The sequence below is a fragment of the Petaurus breviceps genome, unplaced genomic scaffold (genome assembly GCF_028583685.1).
Source record: "Petaurus breviceps papuanus isolate PSGF00001 unplaced genomic scaffold, PetGlider_PUasm1.0 551, whole genome shotgun sequence".
Taxonomy (NCBI): Eukaryota; Metazoa; Chordata; class Mammalia; order Diprotodontia; family Petauridae; genus Petaurus; species Petaurus breviceps.
The window spans coordinates 42,599,405-42,625,463 of record NW_027186372.1 but is presented as its reverse complement, the minus strand read 5'-3'; the positions used below and the strand labels follow the sequence as shown (position 1 = coordinate 42,625,463).

Here is a 26,059-nt window from a genome sequence, read left to right as displayed (position 1 = left end):
AGAAAGGCAAAAGACAGTCCCTGCTCTCAAGGATCTCAGAGTCTCATGGGGGAGACAGCATGCAAACTGTGTCGAAACAAGACATGTAGGGTATACGCTGAAAGGGAACAGATAACCAATACATACAGTATACACAAGAGAGAGAAAACACTAGAATTAAGAAGTGTTGGGAAAATATTTTTGTAGGAAGTTGGGCTTTAGTTGGGACTTGAAGGAAATCATGGAAGTCTGAAGGTGAAAATGAGGAGAGAGAGAATTCCAAGGATGGGGGACAGCTAAAGAAAATGCCTAAAGTCGTGTTTGACAATGAGAGTAAGAAATAATGTCACCGAATTGAAGAGCACACAGGGGCAAGTCAGGTGGAAGAAGACTGAAAAGTGGGGGTGTTGAGCTATGGAGGGCTTTGAACTCCAAACAGGGGGGTTTATATTTGATCCTATTGGTGATAAGGCAACACTAGAGTTGATTGAATAGGGAAGTGACATGGTCAGACATGTGCTTTAAGAAGGTCAATTTGAGAGCTGAGTGGGAGATAGACTAGAAGTAGGGGAGACTTGAGGCAGGGAGACCAACTGACATATTGCACATAGTCTAGGCATGAAGCAATGAAGGCTTAGACCAGGGTAGTGGAAGTGATAGAAGAGACAAGGGGTCACAGATGAGAGATTTTAGAAAAGAAAAATCAACAGCCCTTTGCAACAGATTGGATATGTGGGATAAAAGAGTGTGAGGAGTTAAGGATGATACCTAAGTTGTGAGCCTGGCTGAAAGTAATGGTACACTGAACCATGATAGGGAAGTTCAGGAGAAGAGAGGACTGGGGGTGGGGGTGGAGAGGAGGAAGATAATGAGTTCAGTTTTGGACCTGTTGAGTTTAAAATGTCTATGGTATATCTAGTTCAAGCTATCCAATAATAAGTCACTAGAGAGGCAAGTGTGGAGATAAGGAGAGAGTTTAGAGCTGGATATATGAAGCTGAGAATCATTGGCATAGAGACAGTAATTGAGTTAATGAGATCACCAAGTGAAAAATACAGAGGGAGAAGAGAAGAGGCCCAGGAGAGAACCCTGGGAGACAATCAGGGTTAGTAGGCATATAGAGATGAAGATTCAACAAAGGAGACATAGGAGTGGTTGGACCAGTCGGAGAATCAGGAGAGAAAAGTGTCACCAAAACCAAAGAGAAGACAGTTTCAAGCAGAAGAAGATGATTGATGCTGTCAAAGGCTGGAGGCAACCAGATAGCTCAGTGAATAAAGCACTGGACCTGGAGTTAGGATGACCTGAGTTCAAATTCAGTCTCAGATACTTATTAGCTGTGTAACTCTAGGCAAGTCACTTAACCCCTGTTTGTCCAATCCATTGGAAAAGGAAATGATAAACCACTCCAGTATCTTTGCCAAGAAAACCCCATATAGGGTCATAAAGAGTTGGACATGACAACGATTGAATAACAAAAATAATCTAAAGCTGTAGAGTGATATCAAAAGAAAAAGTCATTAGATTTGGCAATTAGATTAGATCATTATTAGCTTTGGAGAGAGCAGTTTCAGTTGAATTTTCAGTTGAAAGCCAGTCTATGGAAAAGGAAGATATCACGGTCTTTCTATGTTGATTTATGGTATAGTGAAAGGATATCTTCAATTCAATGGTTCTGAATGCCAATAGAGAGAACCATAACTATCACTGCCCTTTCCAATAATTTGTTTTCCCAGTAGCCTCATAGTGTCCCCAGGAACCTTGTGTCCCTGGACCTCACCCTATTCTCCACTAAATGTGTCCCAAGGAGCTGATTTAAGGATGCATTGCCAGGTTACTTGCTCTATACATACTGTGTGAAGCTTGTACCAAAATTGCTAGCTATGGCTCTGCCTATATTTAAGCATCAACTAATACAGAAATCATTGGGGGCTCAGTAATGTGGGGAGCCAAGGTTAATGACCTGTTCTTGAAGAGGAATGCTCATCCACATGAATACACACATACAGTATGCTTATTGAGTGTGATAACATGCACTGATTCTTTCAGGGTTTTGGAGTCTTGCTGCTTGACAAGAAAGAAGACTGCTTTTTATCTGTATATCATAGAGTTACATCTGGATCAAAACAGACACTCCAAGACACAGAGAGGTTAAGTCACAAGAGTGAATTTTGGGCTAAAACTAGAGAAGAACAAATTAATCAACTGGTTAAATACTGAGCATCTACTCTGGTATTCAGCACAAGTCTAAACACATATTGCTTGATCAAAATACTAAAATATATCCAAATCAATATTGATGTCAACCCTTTGGGTATTCTTCTCAAAGATGTAGATCATACCAAGCCATCCTATGTGACTCTTTCCACCATAAGTTCACCCCTAGTAAAACACCAATTGTCCTAGAGTTGAATTCTCTGACATCACAAGGACACCAATGAATCACACAGGTAGTCTGTTATCCCATTCTCTCACCATGTGACTAAACCACCTTTTCTTTCAATTGCACATTTCTTTGATAATAGCCTTTTGGATATTTAATCAATCAGTGAATTTCCATTGATTTATGCAAAGAGTATTTTTTGAGTGCCTATCACATATATACTAGCCTCTGTGGGGAATAGCAAGAAGATGATGATATTCTCTTGGTCCTTGGAGAGCTGAAAGTCTGGTGGAGAAGAGATATATACAAATCCCCATGACCATCAGTGTTGTGGTAAGTATTTAAGAACAGGGTCTCTGAAAAACAAAATGTGCATATGATACACTCTAAAGATTAACCTGCATTATTAACATTTTCTCAATTACTTTCTTAAGTCTCAACAATCAGCACAACAAAAAATCTAGTCCTAATTTGTAGTGTTCCTTGATTTCCAAGGTGAAAATGTTCACACTGAAAATTGCTCTCACAAGCTGGTTGGAGCTGGTTCTAGCACACTCTTGCCTATAACATAAAGTAGAATATACAAGTGCAACAGCAGTTACAAGTTGGTGTGGGAGATTAGAAGAATGATATAGATGATTTGCAGCTGAGGAGGCTAAGAAAAGACTCTCTAGAAAAGATAGCCTTAATCACGACCTGAAAACAAGGAGATATAGAAAGATCTCCAAAATGTTGTAGACTTCCTTCTCTTTATGGACAGGAAACATGCATAGGCATTCTGCATATCAAAGAACTGCTGCATCACCCATTGAATATTTCAGATGCACACTTAATGACAGCAGGGATGATCCCATTCCAACTATCAGTGGAATGACTTAGAATGATCTCCTTATGTGAGAAGCAGGAAGATTTAGGCAATTATCTGGATGTTTCTCTGAGATGTAAATGAACTTTGCTGGGTCGTTTGGGCAAGTTATTTACCCCATAATCCTACACCACCATCCAGAGAGAGGAGATAGGAGGATGAGTGCCACTCCTGGAAATAAAGGAAGAAAAGAGTTGTGGGGGGGTGATTCTGGGTTGGAGGTGAATCTATGGAGGGGGCTAAGAAAGATCCAGATCAAGTTCCATTTATATTCCAATAAAGAACTGGATTAAGTATTGATATGCCTATTTTAACACTTCAAGGGTCAATGATTTCATTCATCTCTTGATGGAGATCACAACCCTGCTAAGCCTTAAGAAATGTGTTAAATGAGTCAAAGCGGTGAAATAAAATCCATCCCCTGCAGCCAACCCCATGGTGAGGAGCTTCTCCACATCCATCTGGGTTAACCCTCAGACAACAGTATAACTTGCCACTTGGCCATCCTGGCTTGGTAAAAACCTGCTGGAGCTTAGGCTTGGAAGAACACAAAGAACGCGCCAGGTAGCAGAGGATGACTTTCAGCCTCTTTTAGCCCATTGTTTTACTGTATGTGCCTTTCCTATAAGTTTGTAATTTCCCCATGGTTTGCCATTTTTGTCCTGTGCTTTTGTAGTTTCTAGCTGCAGAGACCCTTTGAAAGTCTCAAGAGCAGATGTTCTTAAATCTTTCTGCGTCATGGCCCCCTTTGGCATTCTGGTGAAGCCTTTGGACCCCTTCTCTGAATAATGTTTTAAATATATAAAATAAAATACAGAGGGTTGCAGAGGAAAGCTATTATATTTAAGTTGTCATTTAAAAAAAAACAACTCACAGATCTTTGCTCAGGAAGACTGTGGGCTTGCTTGAGGGACAGAAGGGAAAGGGAAGAAGTTGTCCATCTAAATCTTCTTCTGCCCTAGGCCTGGGAAAAAGGGAAACTAAGTAGAAAAGTATATTGTCACAGTGGAAGAGTAAATGTGTACATATCTTTATCATGTGGCCCAGGAAAAGGAAAGGCTGAATCCTAGAAGAGTTCCTGGAAGAAAAGGAAGAGCCATGTTGGCAGGAGGCCCTGTTCACCCATAGGGTTCTGGAGTCATCATCAATGACTTGAATGCTATATTTATCAAATTTATAGATAACATCAAATTTGAAGGAATAGCTAAGATGCCAGATGATAGAATCAGGATCCAAAAAGACCCTTGCTAAATATATAATGGAAAATAATGGGATGAATCTAATTTGAATCATATAAAAAGAATGAGTTTAAATCTTATACTTGTGTTCAAAGAATCAAATCTACAAATATAGCATAACACCAATGTGTGTTCTCATCTAACACCCCTATAATGTAATTGAACTTGTTAGAGTAGGATCTAGTCACAAAGTAAGGTATAAACACCACATGATGTCACACTTGGGACCTTCCACCTTTTGCCTAGATGTGTGTAATATCCCTAATTCTGTGTGGGTTCTGCTTGATCCTCTGATCTGCTGTCACACTAGCAGACCTAAATTCTTAGAGACAGACCTCTACCACATGGTTACATTCAGACTTTCTCAGGGTTCTACAGTAATCCTGTTAAGGAGAAGCTGGAGTGGGGATGATGACTTCGTGCAGCTCTGCCTCACTTAAATCCAATTCACTTTCAAGTAGAGACATCACCCCATGGGTCCTCTTCAAGAATGAAGGATGAATAACAACAACATTGAAGACAAATACCCTTCTACTCACCCCTTGAGCTCCCATACAACGTGGTTTTTATCTAGACAGTCACTCACTATTCAACGCATCCGCACAGTGTGTAAAACTCATACAATCAGACACATGATATTGTCATCTTTAGAACATAAACATAGCCATTTTCTTAAAAATAAAGCAAAAGAAATCATACTATAGATGCTAATATAGTAAGTCAAAGGCATAAATTTATATATACACAATATATATGTGTGCATGTGTGTGTGTATATATATGTATATATACATATATACATACATATATAAAATCTATCAAGGTGGTGCTGTGGATAGAGGGCCAGGCCTAGAGCAAGAAAGATTCATCTTTCTGAGTTCCAATCTGACCACAGACACTTCCTAGCTGTGTGACCTTGGGCAAGTCACTTGACCCTGTTTGCCTCGGTTTTCTCATCTGTAAAATGCAATGGAGAAGGAAGTGGCAAGCCACCCAAGTATCTTTACCAAGAAAACCTTAAATGCGGTCATGGAGAGTTGGGACACAACTAAAAAAATGGCCAAATAATCAAAATAAATTATAAATATACATATACTCAATAGCTATGGTAAAAGAGTAGGTATACATTTATAGAAATGTGACAGGGAAACACATGAGGAAGGAAAACTCAGAGGTTTGGGGTAGTAACTCACAACTCTAGTCTGCAGTCTTCAATGCCACTCAGGAATATCTCTATCACACCTGACCCTCACCCTTCTTCAGTTAGGAAAATCCTGTTTTCTCTACTAAGACATAATCTTTACAAATTCATTCAAATTAACTATTACCCTTAAAAGGGCACTTAAAAAGTGTTAGCTCTTAATGTAAATAGTTTTCTTTAAGCAAGACAATTACCAATCTCATCAAACTATTTATTTCTGGTCTATCCAAGCCAGCCCAAGAAGTTATTCACTCACCCAGATGTGGTGCTGTCCAAACAAAATGGCCCTTACAGCAATGTAGTTGCCTTCTCTCTAAGCCAGCTCACCAGGATTCCACAGCTGCAAAGTCCTCTCTGCTTCTTCTCCTCAAGCTAGAGGGGGCAGCAGAGAGCAACAAGCCCCTACAAAAGCTTTATTTTGCTCCAATTCTAGGTGGTGAAGGAGGTCATTAACGGGACTGGGATTCTTAGCCAATGAAATTGGTGCTCTCTGACCAATTGGGAATAATTCAGTTGAAACCACTCAGCTGCCTTCTTCCAGGTACCTTAGTTCCAACTGTGTAGCTTTTCAGAACCAAACCCACTCCACCCCCCCCCCCCACCTCCTTCAACTAAGGTTCCTCTTCCCTTGTTACTGCTGTTGCTATATCTTTTACCCTTCATCTTCTGTGCTCAATGATGTAGATGTAAGCTTCCTAAATATTAGTGAATCACTTTTCACAAGGCACAGCTGACCCAATTTCCTTATCAAATCTATAGTTTTTTTTAAAAAATCATACTTCAGGGGTGGCTAGGTGGTGCAGTGAATAGATCACTGGCCCTGGAGTCAGGAGGACCTGAGTTCAACTCCGGCCTCAGACACTTAACACAAAACTAGCCGTGTGACCTTGGGCAAGTCACTTAACCCCAAATGCCCTCCAAAAAGCAAAAAAGTAAAATAAAATAAATTTGAAAAATAAAAATCATACTTCAGGCTCTAAATATTTATGACTTCTCATTTTCTTAGTTTCATTCTTTTTAGTCACAAAATATGATATAAAGTATGTACATGCAAATTAGGGAGGTACCTATCATTCCTTAGCTCTGAAATCTCCAACAAGGTAATGTGTCTCTTTGGTGCCTTTAAAACTGTGTTTCTTTAACAAAAAAGAAAAAGTTCTAAGTTGTAATAAACAAGGGATCTATCTTTCTCTGCCTCTTTATAAAAGCTCCAGGGTGTAATAGATGGATTGTTCACCGTGAAGTCAGGATGATCTGTGTACAAATCTTGCCTTAGATACATACTAGCTGTGTGACCCTTGACAAGTCACTTAAACTGTCTATGCCTCAGTTTTCCTATCTGGAAGACCGAGGAAATAATGTACCAAAAAAAAAATAGGGCTTTGCAAATCCTAAAAGTGCCATATAAATATTAGTTGTTATTATTATGGGGTACCTAGGTGGCATAGGGGATAGAATGTTTATGGAGTTAGGAAGATCTGGGTTTGAATTCTGCCTCAGGCACGAACTAGCTGTATGCAGGAAAGTCACTTAACCTCTCTTGGCCTCAGTTTCTCCATCTGTAAAACTTGCATAGTAATAGCACCTACCTCCCAGGGATGTTGTGAGGACCAAATAAGACAACATAAGTAAAGTGCTTTGCAAACCTTAAAGTGTTATACAAGTGCTAGCTATTAAAATATTCCCACCCAAGTGAGGCACGTCCCCACATCGTTAACAAAGAGATCCAAATCTTCAACTCCATACCACAGATAATTTGCCTTTCAAAACTATCCAGAATCCCATCTGAAAGTTGTATTTCTTCATACACATATTTTAAAATAATATTTACACTAGGTATCAAATGTCCATCCATAAGAGCAGCAACATCTTACATCCTTTGACAATTAAAATAAATGTTTTCCTTTACAGAAAATCACTTTTTCTGCCCTCTTTATCATTAGCTGCTTCTCATGAAAAGGATGTTAGAGAGGCAGAATGCCTTACAACTGCATGGAAAAGAATGGCTAGACATTGTGTAGAGGAAAATTGGGGAGGTTTAACTGAGTGCAAACTCAGGGTGAGTCAGCAGTGTTACTTGGCAATCAAAAAAGCTAAAGTGATCTTGGGCTGCCTACAAAGAGACAATGTGTCCTGAATGATCATCCCACAGTACTCTGTCCTAGTTAGACCACATCTGGAATACCATGTTCAATTTACAAAGGTCAGTGACAAAATGGATTGTGCCCAGAGGAAGGAAACCAAGATAGTGAGATCAGAGACTACAATGTAACCTAAGGAGAGGAAGATTTAGAGGGGTCCATGCAGTCACTGCCTCAGAAGCAGAACTAAGAACAATTGGCAGAAGTTACAAAGGGGCCGATTTAAGCTCGTTGTAAGGAAAAACTTCCTGGCAATTAGGGCTGTCCAAAAGTGAAATGGCTTGCTCAGGAGGTGAGGTAATGGATTTCCCTTCATTGGAGGTGTTCAAACATAAAATGGATGTTCACTTGTCAGAGTTATTGTAAAAGGATTCAGTTAGAAGATTGCTAAAATTCATACCCAATATGAGATTCAGTGCTTCCATTAATCCTGGCTCTAATATGTGCTAGCTATGGATCCATGGAAAAGTCATTGTTATTTCCTGGTTATAAGAATTTTTTCCCCCAAGTCTCCACAATTAATTGGGGAGAGTTTGCTGAAGGGGGGCTTCTATGCCTCTGATTATATAGTTATATTAATAATAGTAATGATGGAGTGGTATTTTCATGGGTAGACTCCATGTTCCCATGATACTTGGAACCAAGAGAGATCTTCCAATTATTGGGAGGAAATTCTCAGACTACACTTTCCCAGAAGGCTGTGTGAGCCACACAGTATCACCTAGAATGTATTGAGTAGGATTTGTCCCAGTAAAGAGGGAATTTAGTGCAGAGGTTATGAGAACTTTCTGGAGTCAGAAAGACAATAGGTAGCAATAGGTTCCATGTGTAAGCAGGTAGAAATAACAGTATACAGGAAGAAATAACAACCTCATCTATACCCTTCTGAGAGTATGGATGCCAACCGTGAAAGCTAAGATAGCATGAAAAGGGTTGGTGAAGAAAGCAGAGACTTGGCCCGAACTTTAACTTCCCCAAAGGTCAATTCCCTAACTACTATACCAAGATTGAAAGGGACTTGCTAAGCAGAGACTTCCATAGAAACTAATCCCTAATTCCCTGCCTTAAGTGATATGTTGCTGTCCCACTGTTTCAGGAAGACAGAAAGATTAACTTGGGAACATTTATGACCTGATTTAATTCTTGCCTATTTACCTTGCATTTGGTTTTAATTAAATGTCTTTTCCTCTAGTGTTATGAATTATTTGGCGTGGTCTGGCAAGGTATAATTGACAAAAATTGTGTGGTGAATTTTAATAAATGCCAACCATAAACAATGCACCAAACCTTGGACCTAGCAAGGGGTCCAAGAGTCTTGTGTGGAGAGGAGAGTGGGAGGTAGCCTACTCCATGATAACTCAGATTTCTCTCTGAAGTTTACAACCACTCTGTGAATTAGGTAATACACATATTGAATTTATCTTATGAGGTGTGGATCTTTGTCTGGAGGCATCTGGGAGGCATATCCCATAGAAGAGCCAGGCACAGTGGTATCTTATTGAGAATTCCTGTGGCTGGCTCCTAGACTGTGGCTGCCATGCAAATGACTGGCAACTGGGAGGAGGGTAAACTCTTCTTGGAGGAGCCTCCTTTCATGGTTTCTAGGAAATGCATTGGTGGGGTCTGTCTCATTCTTTATAACCTTCCCTTCACCTTGCACCTTCTAACAAAGGTTGTGCTGTGGAAACCTTTATCTTTGCCACCTCCATCAAGAGAAACTGATGACTGCTTGCAGCAGAAGCAAATGAAAGTAGTAGATGTGGTTGAACATAGTCTGTGAGGAGAGATGCTAAGAGTGAGCTTTTCCCAACATCACTTTTGGCAGCAACTGGGGCACAGAGAGTTTTCCTACAGAAATATGACAGAAGCCAAGTATATGCCCAAGCTTTGGGAATTACCTTGTTGGCTCAAGAGCTCTTGAGTTCAAGAGTTTGAGTCCTAGACCTTTAAAAAGAAATGTACTGATAGCATGTACTCCTTGGAGAAGGAAGGAAAGAAACAAACATTTATTGAGCACCTACTGTGTGCCAGGTACTATGTTAAATGCTTTACAAACAGTATTTAATTTGTTCCTCACAAAAAACCTAGGAGGTAGGTGCTATTATCCCCTATTTTATAGTTGAAGAAACTGAAGCAGAAAAATGTTAAGTGACTTGCCCACAGTCACACAGCTAGTAAGTGTCTAAGGCCATATTTGAACTCGGGTCTTCTTGACTCTGGGCCCAGTGCTTTATCCACCGCACCAACAGCCTATAAGAGGAGTCCAAATCGGGGCGGCCAGGTAGCACAACGAGTAAGAGCACCGGCTCCAGTGTTGAGAAGACCTGGAGATCGAATCCCGGGCTCAGACACTTAGCACCCACCCAGAAACACCTGGCCGTGTAACCTTGAGCAAGTTACTTAACTCCAATTGCTTAGGGGCGGCCAGGCGGCTCAGTGAGTAAGAGCACCGGCTCCAGTGTTGGGACAACCTGGAGATCGAATCCCGGGCTCAGACACTCAGCACCACACCCAGAAATAACTGGCCTTGTAACCTTGAGCAAGTTACTTAACCCCGATTGCTTTAAAAAAAAAAAAAAAAGAGGAGTCCAAATAGTTCCTGTCCAGTGGCCAACTAGAAGAACAAAGCTAATGAGTTATTTAGACAATCCTGGTCCAACAGAAAGGGGATTATTTGTTCAGTAGTTCCACATTTAAGAAGAACAAAGCTAATGAGTTATTTAGACAATCCTGGTCCAACAGAAAGGGGATTATTTGTTCAGTAGTTCCACATTTATTCATTCATTCATTTGTTTAATTGTTCATTTATTTATTTATCTTAGGTGGGGAATAGAAATCATAGGTACTGTGAGACTAGAAGAGATTGAATATGACCCTAAGGAAGAGGAGATTTTGCTATATTGTCAGGGTATTGCCTTGAAAGTGACCCAAACCCAAATTCAGTTCCCATCTAGGACCTGAAGTGGGGAGAGAGCTGAAAGGTGACTGAGGACTTTTTTGTGTTTATGTATCTCTTTATCTATTTTGGGACTTCTATGAGTTGTCTTCAAGGGTGTGCAAGCAAGTTTTTAACGAAGTGGCTCTTCAGAAAAAAGAACATATTCACAACACACTTTTAAAATTAGTTTCATTATTGACATTTTCTCCATCACTTTCTTAAGTCTAGACAAGCAACAAAACAATAAATCAAGCCCTGATTTGTAGCATTTGCTGCTTTATGACAATCAATGAGAGCCCAGTGAGCTGGCTCCAGCACCCCCTGGTCCTTTGCATCTCATGCAGTTTCCAAGTGGGTAAAATAAAAGTTGTCCCATACCAGCGAGACATTTAGTACTTGGAGCTACTGTGTGAGCAATGGAGAAATATAGATATGAGCTATACCCTGAGTATATTTTGAGATTTCCCTAGAGTACTCCAGCCAAAGAAAGAATGATCCTTTGAAATTAGGTCCCTGGGATCAAACCTAGTTTATGTGAATTCAACATCAGATCTCCTTGGGAAGAAAAGAAATGCCATTCCATCACGCACCAGTCTCCTGCCTTTGAGGTAAATGGATAAAATGCCATTCATCACACTAGATCTTCTTCCTGGTCTCCAGGAAGAGCTGAAATACTTTTTCATTGACCACCAGAATCCTCCCTTGTAGGGAGGAAGCAAAAGGTCATTCTATCAAATCTCTAGCCTGGACCATTCCTTCACTGCCCAGCACCAGTGCCCTCACCTAACCTGCCTAAAGTGCTGAAAGAACTTTACCCTGAAGCTAAATGTCTATTGACAATGAACTCATTCATCAATGATTCATAAATTCTTCCCTGATCAGACCTTCCCTATCTCAGTGATTCTGACCTCTTCCAAACTGTTATTATTCAGAACTCATTTTATACCCCCCTCTGCTGATCTCTTTTCCCCCTTCCCCTCAACCTAACCTCCTCCCCCACAATGTCCCACCTTAAAGCTACCCATACCTTCTACTGTACTCTCTGGAATGCCAGCTTCATAGGTAACAAACTTGCTTTTATTTAAATCTTTTGGTTTTTACGCTTTTTCCATCTTCTCACTGAGACCTGATTTCCCCTGAATGACACAACCTCCCTGGATTACCTTTCTAGTATTGGCTGCACTTTCCCTCAACAACCCCACGCACTTACTGGTCAAGGTAAGGGAATCAGAATACTCCTTGCTCCTCATTGCCATTTCCAAATTCTTCCTCTGATACCATCACTTAGTATGGTTCCTCTCCTTTGAGGTTCACTCAATGCATATTGACTACTTATTAAAAATTCCATTATCTATTATCTACCAAACCCTATGACACTTCCCTTCTTTCCTATATATGTATAAAACCTAGCTCACAGTCTTTCTTTCCTCTTCAACTCCTGCCTTCGTACTATGAGACTTCAACAAACATTGATTTTCCCTCAAACATCCTGACTTCACAGTTCTTCAACTTATTAATTTCATAGGACCTAGTCTTCCATCCTATCTCAGCCACACACAAAGATAATCCATCTTTTCTTTTCATTTTTTTCCTAAACTCTAATTTCATTGATTATTTCATTTTTTAGCTCTTCATCTCTTACAACCACTCATTTGTTTTTATAGCCTAGCCATTTCTTTTCTCTGAGATTCTTATAGTTGTTATAGAGTTACTCTCTTCATATGGGTTGACCTCTTGGGCTTCTCTTGACATATTGTTTGTCTTCATTGTGCTTGGTGTTTTCTTCTGTTTACTCATGTTGTAAGGCCGGTCCCTTTGGGCACTCTTAAAGGGATTTGTTAAGTAGGCTTCTTTTTTCCTTCCCCTTTTGTACTGTGTATAACCTGAATGAAGTAGCTGATACTTGCCCTCTGCTTCAATCTCTAGTTTTGGTCTTAGTTTTCTAGTAGTCCATTGCAGGTGCTAGTCCAACTCTACTTCTGTCTTTGTCTCCTTGCATTGTCCTCTAATGGGGAATTAGTTTAATGCTCCACTGTGGCCCTAACAGACCTGACTGAAATATTGGAGCTCCTACCTGTCTTTGGCCTCCCACACAGAAATCTCTTTGTGCTGGTACTTAGGCACTGACTTAACCCTATCTTCTGCTATAGCTCCCAGTGCTCCAATTAGTGTACAGCCAGGTTCTGCCTCCCTGAGCAGTGAGCCAAGGAGGCTACTTCTGTCCACTGCTTCTATTTTGGCAGATCCAGGCTGGGATATGGCTTCAGGTGCCCAATTACTAGAGCTCCTGCTGTCCTGTGACCTCCCTGTTCAGTGCACCAGCTGGCTCAAGGTCTGTTTGGGAGAGCTTGTGCTACCACTGCTGGCACAGCTCCTCTCCCCCTCCTAGGCTGGCTTTAGTCTTCTTAGCTGAGTGTCTTCTGGCTTCCCTGTCATGAGCCCCCTCCTTGTTAAGTTTGCATTTGCTGGAGCTTTTGATGACCTCTCTGGTGTGACCCCATCAATCAGTTTCTATCTGCTTCTGGCTTTCCTTCTTATAGAGTTTTACAGTGGATAAAGGAACTTAATTATGTTTCTTTCTTGCCTTCTTTATCATTTGTCTTTCTGGGGTGCTTTTCATATATGTGTGGGGAGTGCTGGGTTTCTCTTTTGCTGTCTTAGCTGAAAAATTTCCCTCTACCCTTCACTTAAGCATTCTAAAGTCTATCTTTTTAATCATTGCTCTGTTCCTTGGATCCCAGTTTGAACTCTTCTATGAATAGTGAACTAGTAGTCCAGGTTACTTTCAAATCATTCCAGGGACTCTACTTAGTAGAGGCAGCTAGGCAGCATAGTATATAAAGTCTTGGCTCTGGAGTCAGGAAGATCTGAATTCAAATGCAGTCTCAGCCACCTGCTAGCTATGTGACCCTGGACAAATAACTGCTATCTGCCTCAGTTGCCTCAGTTTCCTCATCTGAAAAATGAAGATAACAATAGTACTTATCTTGAAGGGTTATTATGAAGATAAAATGAGTTGATGATTATAAAGTACTTTGCAAACTTTAAAGCAGTATATGCTAGATATTATTATTATTATTATTATTATTATTATTACTTAACAAAACTGCAAAGGAACAGGGTAGAGTTGGTTGGTGTGAGGAGATTCCTTGCAACCCTCTATAATGCTCCTAGATACCAAGCAAATCAACCCAGGAACAAGAATAAATGGGCCAAGTGGAGCTCATGAAGTTGATTGTCCTTGAACTACTTCTTACTAACAACAAAATTATTGAAGTAGTTAGGTGGTGTAGTGAAGAGAATGCTGGGGCTGGAGTCAGGAAGCTAGCTCAAATCTGGCCTCCGATACTTATTAGCTGTGTAACCTTAGGCAAGTCATTTAACCTCTGTTTTCTAATCTGAAAAATGGAGATAATAATAGTACCTACCTCCTAGGGTTGATGTGGAAAACAATGTTGCCCCAGACAGAAATAAGAAGGAAGAAGGAAGAATAGGTTTAGGGAGAAAGATGATGAGTCTGGTTTTGAATATATTGAATTTGATAAGACTATGCCACATCCATATAAAAAGAGATAACACATAGGATGAAAGAGTCAAGTTTCAAAAAGGATTTTTTTTTGTCTTCTTTGGAGGGGGGAAAGCAGGGCAATTGGGGTTAAGTGACTTGCCCAAGGTCACACAGCTAGTAAGTGTTGATTGTCTGAGGTCAAATTTGAACTCAGGTCCTCCTGACTCCAGGGCTGGTGTGCTATTCACTGCGCCACCTAGCCACCCCTTGAAAATGAACTTGACAGGGGCAGCTAGGTGGTGTAGTGAATAGAGCACCAGTCCTGGAGTCAGGAGGACCTGAGTTCAAATCCAGCGTCAGACACTTGACATACTTACAAGCTGTGTGACTTTGGGCAAGTCACTTAACCACAATTGCCCTCCAAAAAAAAATGAACTTGATAGTTTAGAGAAGAGATTAGCAAACTGTGGCCCATGGGTCAAAACCAGTCTGCCATCTATTTCTATATAACCTGCAAGCTAAATTTTTTTTTACATTTTAAAATACAATAAAACCTTTTTCTTATTTGACACCATCTTGGCTCCCCAAACATACAAAAACAGACTCAGGTCAAATTTGATCCATGGGTCATATTTTGCTGACCCCTGGCTTAGAGCATTAAACCAGATGAAATTTAATAGGAATAAATGTAAAGTCTTAGAAAAATCAATTTTGTAGGTATAATACTGAAGAAGAATAGACAAACAGCATTTTGTCTAAAAAAGATCTGGGGTTTTAGTGGATGGAAGCTTCAATATAAAACAACTATGTGATATGGAAACCAAGAAAGTCAATGCAATCATTGTTGTTACTTGGTCATATTCGACTCTTCCCATTTGGGGTTTTCTTGGCAAAGATACCAAAATGATTTGCTATTTCTTTCTCCAGTTCATTTTATAGATGAGGAAACTAAGGCAAACAGGGTTAAGTGACTTGTCTACAGTCACACAGCTAGTAAGTGTCTGAGGCTGGATTTGAACTCAGGAAGATTAGTCTTCCTGTTTCCCAGCTCAGTGCTCTATCCACTGTGTCGCCTAGATGCTTAATGCAAGATTAGCCTTTTTAAAGATAGAAATGGTGTCCAAGACTAGGGAGGTCATAGTCCAAATGTGTTCTGTTCTAGTTAGACAATATCTGGAGTATCATGTTCAGTTTCGGCAATCGAATTTTTCAGAAGGCTATTAAGCCAGAAAAATATTCAAAAGAAGGCATTCAGGATAATGAAAGGTCTTGATATCATTTCCTGTGAAGAATAGTTGAAGAAACTAGGAATGTTCAACCTAACAAGAAGATTTGTGTACAGGACAGACAGCTGTCCTTAAGTATACTTCCAGAATTAAGCTTGTTTCAGTTGACCTTGAGAGGTAAAATTAGAAACAAAGGACAACATTTTCTAATCATGAGGGTTATCCCAAAGTAGAATGGGTTCTCTAAAAAGGCATTCTCCTTCATTGGAGATTTTCAATTAAAGGCTGGATGAACACTTTTGAAATATGTTGTACTGCCTTCTTGCTTAGGTATGAGTTGTACTAAGTAAACTTCATCTCTCACATGGTATTAGAGAAGCAAGGGTAGATACTGGGGGAAGTGTATATGACATTAAAATAAAAATTTAATTAAAAAAGCAAAATGTATCAATAAAACATTTTAAAGGGGTGGCCATATCTAGAATAAGAAGGGAAATTATTGAATGGGGGGATTTTACACATCAAATATCTCTAATAAAGCTCTGATAACCAAGATATAGAGGTAATTAATACAGATATAGAATACCAGGCATCATTCCCCAATGAATACATAGTCAAAGGATATGAAAAAAAAACACTTATCAAAAAAGCCATAAACTATTAAGGATTGATTCAAATAACCAGTAATAAGGGAAATGCAAATTAAAACAATTCTGAGGTTTTAGCCAGCAAATTGACAAAAATTGACAAGAGATAGAGACAGTATTGGGGTGGAGCAGAGTGCTGTGGGAAGACAGGCACACTAATAGACTCTTTGTAGAATTCTTATTTTAGAAAACAATTTGGAATTATGCCTAAGAAGTGACTAAAATGTCCATACCCTTTGATCCAGAGATCCCACTCCTGTGAAAATACACCCAAGGAGGTCAAAGTCAGGAAGAAAGGTCTCACATAGACCAAAATAGCCTTCTCAGCATTTTTTTTCTTTTGGCATTGCAGCAAAGAACTGGGAACAGGGTAGCTGCCCACTGATTGGAAAATGGATAAACAAACTGCAGTATTTGAAAGTAATGAACTACTTGCCATACAAAACAATGACTATAAAGAATATACATTGCAAAACATGGAATAATGATGAAAGCCAAAATTTTAAAGCATTTACTATACGTCAGGTGCTGTGCTAAGCACTGCGCAATTATTATTTCACTTGATCCTTACAACAACCCTGGGAGGTAGATGCCATTATTATCCCCTTTTTACAAATGAGGAAACTGAGGCAAATAAAGATCAAATGACGTGCCCAGAGTAACAGAGCCAGTAAGAGGCTGAAGCTGTATTTGAACTCAGGTTTATCCTGATTCCAGGCCTGGTGCTGTATCCGCTACATTACCCAGATGCCTGGTAGAGAACACAGTAAGCAGAAACAGGAAGACTATAGCTACACAATGACTGCAACAATGTAAATGGAAAGAACAAAGCTCTTCAAATTGAATAGTATCATAACGATCATGAAAGCTGGCCCTGGAGAAGGGCTGAGAAAAGCCCCCTCTCCTCCTTTTTGTAGGGAAGGAAGGACTGTGAGTATAGAATATTATATACGTTGCATGATTCCCTGGATGTGTCCATTAGTTTTAGGTGACATTATAGAGCTCTGAACTAGGAGTTGGGAAAACCTAGTGTCAAATTCTGCCTCAGATACATATTCACAGTATTACTATGGACAAGACAATTTACCTTTCTCAGACTCACTTTCCTCATCTGTACAGTGAGAATAAGAATAATGCCTACCTCAAAGGTTGTGATGATATATACAAAGTACCTAGTAAACCTTAAAGCACTACATACACGTTAGCTACCATTATTATAATAAATGTTCTCTTCTACCCCACCTCACCCCCACTTTCCTTTTTTATTTTTTTAGTACAGGGCATGACTGCTTTGTTAGGGGAAAGAAGAGAGATATATTCAGAAATTATGGTGATGTGATAGAAGGAATAGAATGTATCAATAATAATTTTTAAAAAACAAAGAAAAGAGTCAGTATTAAAAGTTTCATGTGTGACTGACAGCAAAGTAGTTATCCATCTTGAATCTTGAAATTTACTCATGTAGAAAAGCTTAAAAGACACATTGCATAGGCAAATGGCAATCTTACAGACAGGATGAAACTCTTCAAAAATGCTTGTACAGTTGGATCATGCCCCACAAGAAGGGGACTGGTTAACCCCAACAAAAGCTTCCATCAATATTTCTTCTTCCAGATGTGCATGATAATACAGTTGAGTGTTTTGAGACAGTTCTTCAAGCTTTAATTTTTTTAAACCTAAAATAAAGCAGGGTGGGGGGTGGGAATCCAATTGGAAAAATAACAAACAGAGACTAATTGTTGCTTCTGTGTTACATTACTCAATACTACAAGATTTTTGGAAACCTCAAAACTTCCCCGTGTCTGGTACCACATAAACCTCATACTTACTGAGCCGTATAAAAGTCCATCGGTGTCCATAGCCAAATACTGGCCAGACTCAGTGCTCTTTATATACACCTCACCCACGCTTTCCGCGCTTAGTTGCAGTTGAACTGAAATAAAAATAAAACAAGAAAAGTAAATAAACACCTAGCTGTTACAGATATGGACAAGCAGCAGAGACTGTGAGCCACGGAAAATTAGACTCATTCATATCCCAAAACCCTGGAGGATGAGACCCAAAATAATAAAAACATAGAAATACAACTTATTTTTCTTCCCCCTCCAAAAAAAGTTGTCTTAGCGAACTGACAAAAGATTCCACACTAATCCAGAAATCTATGTACCCTGCTTAGCAAGAAGATACTTAATCTCCTCTCCTTCCATCCTCCTCCACCCCCAAACCTTGTATAATGAGAGGGTTAGAAGTGGCCTTTCAGTGCTGACGTTCTGATTTCTATGTTCCAAGGTTCCTTCCGACTGACGCTCTATGTTCTAAGGTCCCTTCCAGGGCTGACATTCTGTGTTCTATGTTCCAAACTCTCTTCTGGATCTGACATTCTGTGTTCTGTGTTCTAAGAGTCCCCTCTACCCTAGAAACAACATGAAAGGAATTACATTAACCCTTGTACTCCATAACCCAAATACACATGGGATATAGAGCACAGCAAAGAATTATGGCCCGGATTCTACTCTGATCAGAAAGTCTTTTATCCTTCCATAGCTAGTTTTCTGTAGCTGTGGGATGGGGGATGGAAGCAGAAGAAGAGATTTTGATTCAACCCTTTTTTGAAAAATCTGAATAGTTATTTTTTCTCTAAACAGAAGGGGGCCTCTGCAAAACAGTACGAGTCTCTGTACCTGGAACACAGGGGAACTACCCATCACGTGGTTTGGCTAAACCAGAGTGTGTACAGCTACCTGGCTCTGATACAGGCAAGAATGAAATGACTGAGTGGGAACATGAAGCAGTTACCTGGGAGTTCTTCCCTGCTTAAAAATGATGCTTTGGTTTGCACTGATAGATTTGCCCCAAGGACAGGTATTGGGTGCTGGATGACTTGTGTGCCATGGCTATTGCATCCTTCTTGGCACACAGTAGGAATTCAATACATCTTTGCTAGATGAATATACCCGGGAAACCATGGAAAGGAGGTTCTTGGGAGTTTCACATGCAGAGATATGCATTTAAATCAAACCCTAGTCTTTTCCACCTCCAGTTTTACTGATTTTCCTTAATAAAATATGGAACAAGAACAGCTTGCCAGTAGCGGGCTTGATTAGAATAGACCCTTAACTTTTTTTTTTTTTTAAATAGACCTCTTGCTTTGGGTATTACTCTACCTCACTGCCTCGATGACTAGACAAAATAGCAGATTCTGTGTGACAATGACAGATCTATAATCTAAAGTTTTCCTTACTCTTTTGTCAGGGATGTGCTAGAGTCAGCTCATATTGGGAGCCAATTGTTAAATTTTTGATGTGAGCATACACACCTCAGAAATCAACAAATGCTCCAAATCAGAGCTTGATTTATTGTTTTGTTGATTGGCTAGACTTAAAGTGATGGAGAAAATATTAAGCATATTAAACTTTAAAATGTGGGTTAAGATTAAACTTAAAACTTTAAAAAAAAATGTGTGTGTTTTCCATAAAGCTAACTATTAAATATTTACCAGCACACCCATGACTTTGATCAGCACTAAGGAAAATTTTTAAAAGGTAAAGAAGACAGTTAGGTGGCCCAGGGAATAGAGGGCTGGGTCTGGCGACTTTAGTATCTTTGCCAAGAAAATCCCAAATACGGTCACAAAGAGTCAGATCCAACTGAAAAATGACCGAACAAGAAGGAAGATTTTTAAAAGGTAAAGGATTTGAAATTCCCTTATCCCCCACGAAATCTTGGCTACTAGGACTTAGGCCCCTTAGCGACTGGAGGTTGAAAAGTTCATTGAAAGGAAATAAGTGGACAGTCATGAGTCTATTTTTTTTTCTTAGAGCATTTTCCTAGATTTGGAGCTAGAAGGGACCTTGGAGGTTACCTAGTACAATGCCCACATTTTACAGATGAAGGAAGTGACTTGTCCAAAGTCACACAGTTAGCAAATGGCAAATCTTGGGTTTGAATTCCTTTGAACCCAAATCCAACATTCTTTCCACTGCTTCATCAACTTGGCATGTTCTATTAGGGTAGCGGGAACAAAAAACCTACTTGACGTTAGACTAACATGTCATATATGAGATGAAACTAGTGACCAGTCATCGGCAGGGTATATCCTTTGAATTGTGAGGCCTGCAGCGGGGATGAATAAATATGTACTTGTCCACTTTGTAACCAAGGTTAGTGGGGAGAAAAGGTGCAGTCTGTGCCCATGGTATAGGGTAGAGCCAAGGAAGTATGGGGCAGTAATCAGAGCAAAGGATTTGGAATCTAAAGACCTATCTTTACCATCTCTCTTACTTAGTAACTGTGTAACCATGGCTTAATCACTTTGTTCCTTTGGGCCTCAGTTTCCTTATTTGTAAAATGAGAGAGATACAATCTCTTGCCTGCTAAATTGGAAAAATAGCAGAAAAACTGATAATATTTAATATGGGCAGGCTGTAAAGGAACAGGTACTCTATAATAATTACTATTATTATAATAATAACTTATATTTATATAGTACTTCATATACATTACTTCATTTAAGCCCCAGATCAGTCTAGTGTGGGAGGCTCCTCAGGTACCATTATCTCCATTTTGCCAATGAGGAAACTGGATCAGATGAACTGAATGGCACTTCCAGGCAAGATCTGAACTTAGAATTCGAACTCAGGTCCTCTGACTCTAAATCCAGTGCTCTTTCCATGGTACCATACATTGCCTCCAGCTAAATTAATTGACCATAGTTAGGCTTATAAGGTAATTTTGAAAATGGAACTGATTGACCCCTTTCCCTCCAGGCTATTTTAAAGAGTAGGCCATTTAACAAAGCATATTTGGAGTCAGAAAGACCTAAATTCAAATCCTGCTTCTAATACTCAACAGCCATGTGACTTCGTATGAGCTGTTTAATTCTCATAATCCTCAGTTGTCTTATCTGTAAAATGGAGATAAATACCTACAACATCTATCTCCCAAAGTTGTTGTGGGGGTCAAGTGAAACAAATGTATTTTACAAACTTTAAGGTACTATATCAATGTCAGTCATTATTATTACTGTCTGAAGAGCTACCTGGGCAGCTAGGTGGCACAGGGGACAGAGAGGCAAGCCTGGAGTCAGAAAGACTTATCTCCCTGAGTTCAAATCTGCCCTTCACACTAACTGTGTGGCCCTGAGCAAGTCACTTAACCCTGTTTGCCTCAGTTTCCTCATTTGTAAAATGAGCTGGAGAAGGAAATGCCAAACACTCCAGTATCTTTGCCAAGAAAACTCTAAATGGGGTCTTGAACAACTATCTGGATTATTCCATTCTTGTGATTAACACCATAAACACTAAAAAATTACCTGCAAACTAAATAAGGTAATCAGATCAACAAGTATTTATTAAGCACCCTGTGCCAAGTAAATGGGGACACAAAGAAAGGCTAAAGCCAATACCTGCCCTCAAGGAGCTTATCATCTAGTACATAATGATTTCAAGTTACATAGAGTACATTTTAAGACCAATGGGAATTCAAAACGGGAACAGATCCTTATTTAAAGATTTCATAGAGGGTCTAGAGTTAGAGTTAGGGTTAGAGTTGTCTTATGACAAACCACAACTTAGACAGGACTGGGTTACTTTATTTATTTATTTTTATTTTTTGATTTTTGGAGGGCAATTGGGGTTAAGTAACTTGCCCAAGGTCACACGGATAGTTTTTGTGTTAAGTGTCTGAGGCCAGATTAGAACTCAGGTCCTCCTGATTCCAGGACTGGTGCTCTATTCACTGCGCCACCTAGCCGCCCTGAGGACTGGGTTACTTTAGAGAAAGAGCTGATCCTGCTATCCTAGGGATGATGACTTCTTTCCCTGTTGTCCCAGGGTGGACAGAGGTTGACTAGTTTCCAGACCATTTGAAGATAATGTGAACATCTCAGGAAAAGGGAAAAGAGAGATTTGGGGCCTGCTAAGCACATGATTCAGTGCCCAGACATGAGCTCCTCTACCAGGGTTATTCCACTGGCGAAGGCTCCCTTAAGGAGTTCCCTCTGTAAATATTGTTTCTTCAGGATATCCAAGTTTAATAGCTCATTTTCACTGGGTTCCTTTCTGGCAAAAGTTTCCAAACATATATCCTTCAGCAGGCCTGGCTGGCAACAGTGAGTGACACCCAGTCTGTGCTGTTCATGTTAGCTAACCATGTTTCCTTCCTTTTAGCATGACTGGAGTCCAGGTTTCCAAGCTTACATCCTTCTGCAGCCTCTGGTAAGGAAGAGTGGTCTGGAATGAAAAAGGAGTGTGATGTGGAAAGGGGCCAGAGGGCCTAAGAAGGGAAGACATTTTCCCCAATTCCTTGACTTAAAAATACAATTTGGTAGGCACCATTGTATACTGGATTACTGACTTTGCAGTCAGAGGACCTGGGTTCAAATCCCAGACCTGTCACTTACACCCTGTGTGGTCTAGGGCTAGTCACATCAATTGCCTCAGGTTCCTCTTTTCTTTTTCTTTTTGGAGGGTGGAAGGCAGGGCAATTGGGGTTAAGTGACTTGCCCAAGGTCCCACAGATAGTAAGTGTTAAGTGTCTGAGGCTGGATTTGAACTCAGGTCCTTCCGACTTCAGGGCCAGTGCTCTATTCACTGTGCCACCTAGCCGCGCCTTTAAAATAAGCTTTAATTTAATTTTTTTTTTTTTGCTTTTTGGAGGGCAGTTGGGGTTAAGTGACTTGCCCAAGATGACACGGCTAGTTTTTGTGTTAAGTGTCTGATAGCCTCAGGTTTCTCATCTAAAATGAGGAGTTGGGCTCTGTGACTTTTGAGGAGCCTTCTTTACTCAAAACCTATGATCCTAATCAACCAGAAAAGGTCCAATGAAGAAAGTAACTGGGCTTTTATCCTGTCTCTGTGACCCCTCCTAACATTTAAAATCAGACTTGCACTCAGCTAGCTAGGTGTTCTAGAGGCCCAGGGAATGAGAAGGTTGCTAGATACATTCCACCCTATTTTAAATTGGAAGCCTGGGGATCAAGATTTGGAGGGTCGAGAGGATGAGTCACTTTTTCTTCAGGTCAATGGGAGCCTTATAGATGAGGCAGGTCAGGAGAGGCATCCAATGTAACCAGAGGTTCAGAGTTCATTTGCATAAACTTCCAAATACTCTAGTCATGGAAGTCAGTGGTTTTTGCCAACCAAGGCAACTCACTTGAGCTAGCCTAGAGTGCTCACTCTGTCCCTCTTTGAAGTGGGAGTATTTGGTTACCTGGTCTACCAGAGGTCGGGTAACACACTTCCCAAAAGCTGCCAAAGAGATGAACATACATTTTTTCATACAATTTTTGGCAACCCTGTAAAATTAAGTGGAAGAGTAGATGATGCTTGTCACCACCTACTAGATAGGAGGTCCTGCCTAAATCCAACTTAATTCAATTCAGTTCAATTTTACAAACATTTATTAAGCACCTAGTAGTGCTAAACTCTATACTGGGACGCAGGATACAAAAGATAAAAATATTCCCTACCCTCAAGGAACTTACATTCTGCTAGGGAGGAAGATATGTATTCAAATTAATACATACATACATGCATACATATATACTCAGATATGTATGTATGTAAATATAAATATGTATATACATATAAAATAAATACCAGATAATTTTTGGTGGAGTGAGAGAATTGGAGAAGAGCTGTCTAATACTAACACCTGGGGAAATCAGAAAAGGCTCCTTGTAGGATGTGGCATTTGGATTCTAGGAGGCAGAGATGAAGAAGGACAGCCTTCAGGGGTAGTACTCATTCTGGGCTAACTCTACCAATTTTTACCCTCAAAGGCAGGTTGGATTGCTCTAGATTAGTTAGCTACTTTTCCCTTCAAGGTTCTAGGGGTAACTATTAGGGGTTAGGGGTAGTTTCTAGCATGTTTGCTCACAAACCTCTACCCAGTGTACTCTCCATTAATAATTAATCAGCCAAACTTAATTAGCTTTTTTAAATGGTATAAAAGTCTTTTTCAAATCAAAGGCACACTCTCCTACAAGTACATGCAGAATTCAGGGGAAGGTAGGCTCAAGCTTAGAGAACAAAGGGGCATTTCATAGGTCTTGGTTGGATGGAACTAATTCTATTCCTTTGTGGATCCCTCATAAAGTTTCCCTGAAGTGTGAGTGGTTCTTTGATGAGCTTTGAGTGTTGGTGTCCTTTGTATATCTCCAAAAGTTGACAATCTTCCATGTTTTTTCTTTGTCCCTGACTCCTGATAACAGACTCTACACCAGTTGCTGCTGTTCTGTGATCACTTCTATAGCATGACAATGGGAAATCCATATTTTCTGACCTTTTGAAATTCACAAGGTCATCCTCTGGTGGGGGAAGAGGAAGGAGACAGAAACTTCCTGCTCTCCACCCAAACAGTCCCTTCTCAGGGACTTGGCTAGAGTTGTTTCACCTGAAGACTGGTCTAGTATTGGAATGCAAGATTCCCAGATGACTTTGTGCTTTACCCAAGCTCCACATGCTATGATTGATTTTCTTTACCCAACTATTAGACATTTCCTATTTGATTTCATCTGCTTCCACTCAGTATCTACAGTTATCCCTTCCACATCGAGGGGGTTATGGGCATGATGCCCCTGCAGTCTGGAAAATCCATGTAAAATATTTTGACCCTCCCTTCATACCAGAGAAGAAGTCTGAACTATTGTGGTATTAAAAGATAAAATATGTTATTATGTAATAGTATTATATAATACTATACATCTATTTTATGCATTTCTGAGTTTCTAAACTTTTTCTGTCATCTACTGGCTTTCATGTGTTATCTTCAGTTTCCACAAAACTCCTTCAAAATTCCCATTTAATTTCTTATGCTGACCCATGATATATCAAAACTGTGACTTTGATGAATGAAGTGACTGATTTTATAACTCAATCAAATAGGTATTCTAATAAAAGTACCAGGGCATGGAGTATTGATAATTACATTAATTGGGGTTGAGTACAGTGGGGTATCACTTTTACACAGGCAGAGGGACAGGTTACAAATACATGGAGGTAGGAGATGGAATGTCCCATAAGGGGAACACCAAGTAAGTTAGAATGTAGAGTGTGTGATGAGTAGTAATGTATAGTCAGCCTGGAAAGGTAGACTGGAGCCAGACTGTAAAGGTTTAAAAGCCAGACAGAAGAGAAAACTTGCCTTTATAGCTGCTATGAATTGGCTCCCTTTTCATCATTAAATCATGGGGAGATTTAAACTGAGCTATTGCCCAGACTCATGTAGATCCTATCTTTAGATTGGATCTGAAATAAATATGGAAGGAGGGCAGATTTGACGATATCCCCACATGGAAACATAGTGTTGGCTTGAGAATGAGCTTAAATATTTTAAAATAGTTAGAAAAAGCAGACATTTAGAGATACATGTATGTATGCATGTGAGTCTATGTATGTACATATGCATGTGAGTACATGTATGTATGCATGTGAGTTTGTGTGTGCACCAAGTACATGTGTGTATGCATGTGAGTTCATGTATGTATGCATGCATTCTCTCTCTTGTTCTGGGCATTTTCTTTAACTGTCTCCCATCATGCTGACTACTGACCCACCTTCCACAGGAAGATTTCCCTAACACCTCTGAATTCCAGTGTTTGCCTCTTTTACTTCCTATTTATCCTGTATATAACTTGCTGTGTATATATTTGTTTGCGTTTTGTCTCCCCTGTTAGACTGTAAGCTCCTTGAGGGACTGCCTTTTGCCTCTTTTTGTGTCCCCAGTACTTAGCACAGTGTCTGGTGCATAGTAGGCACTTAATCAATGTTTGTTGAATTGAATTAAATATGTTCAATATTTATTCTGTATTCATATACACATATATATGCATATACACACATGTGCATTTGTATATGTTGTGTATATGTGTGTGTGGCTTAGGGTAGATGACTTCAAAATCCCCTCCCAACTTTATATTTTTGAGTCTATGATA

At 39.8% G+C, this 26,059-nt stretch overlaps 1 protein-coding gene across 2 annotated transcripts in view; it reads right to left on the bottom strand.

Annotated features, from left to right (window-relative positions):
• FGF1 (fibroblast growth factor 1) overlaps positions 1–26,059 on the bottom strand; it is a 145,869-nt gene that overhangs the window by 7,317 nt on the left and 112,493 nt on the right. For both annotated transcript variants that reach the window (XM_069102698.1, XM_069102699.1), the window contains exon 4: positions 17,955–18,058. In XM_069102698.1, coding sequence (XP_068958799.1) covers positions 17,955–18,058 — 104 coding nt within the window. The remainder of the gene's footprint in view (positions 1–17,954; positions 18,059–26,059) is intronic.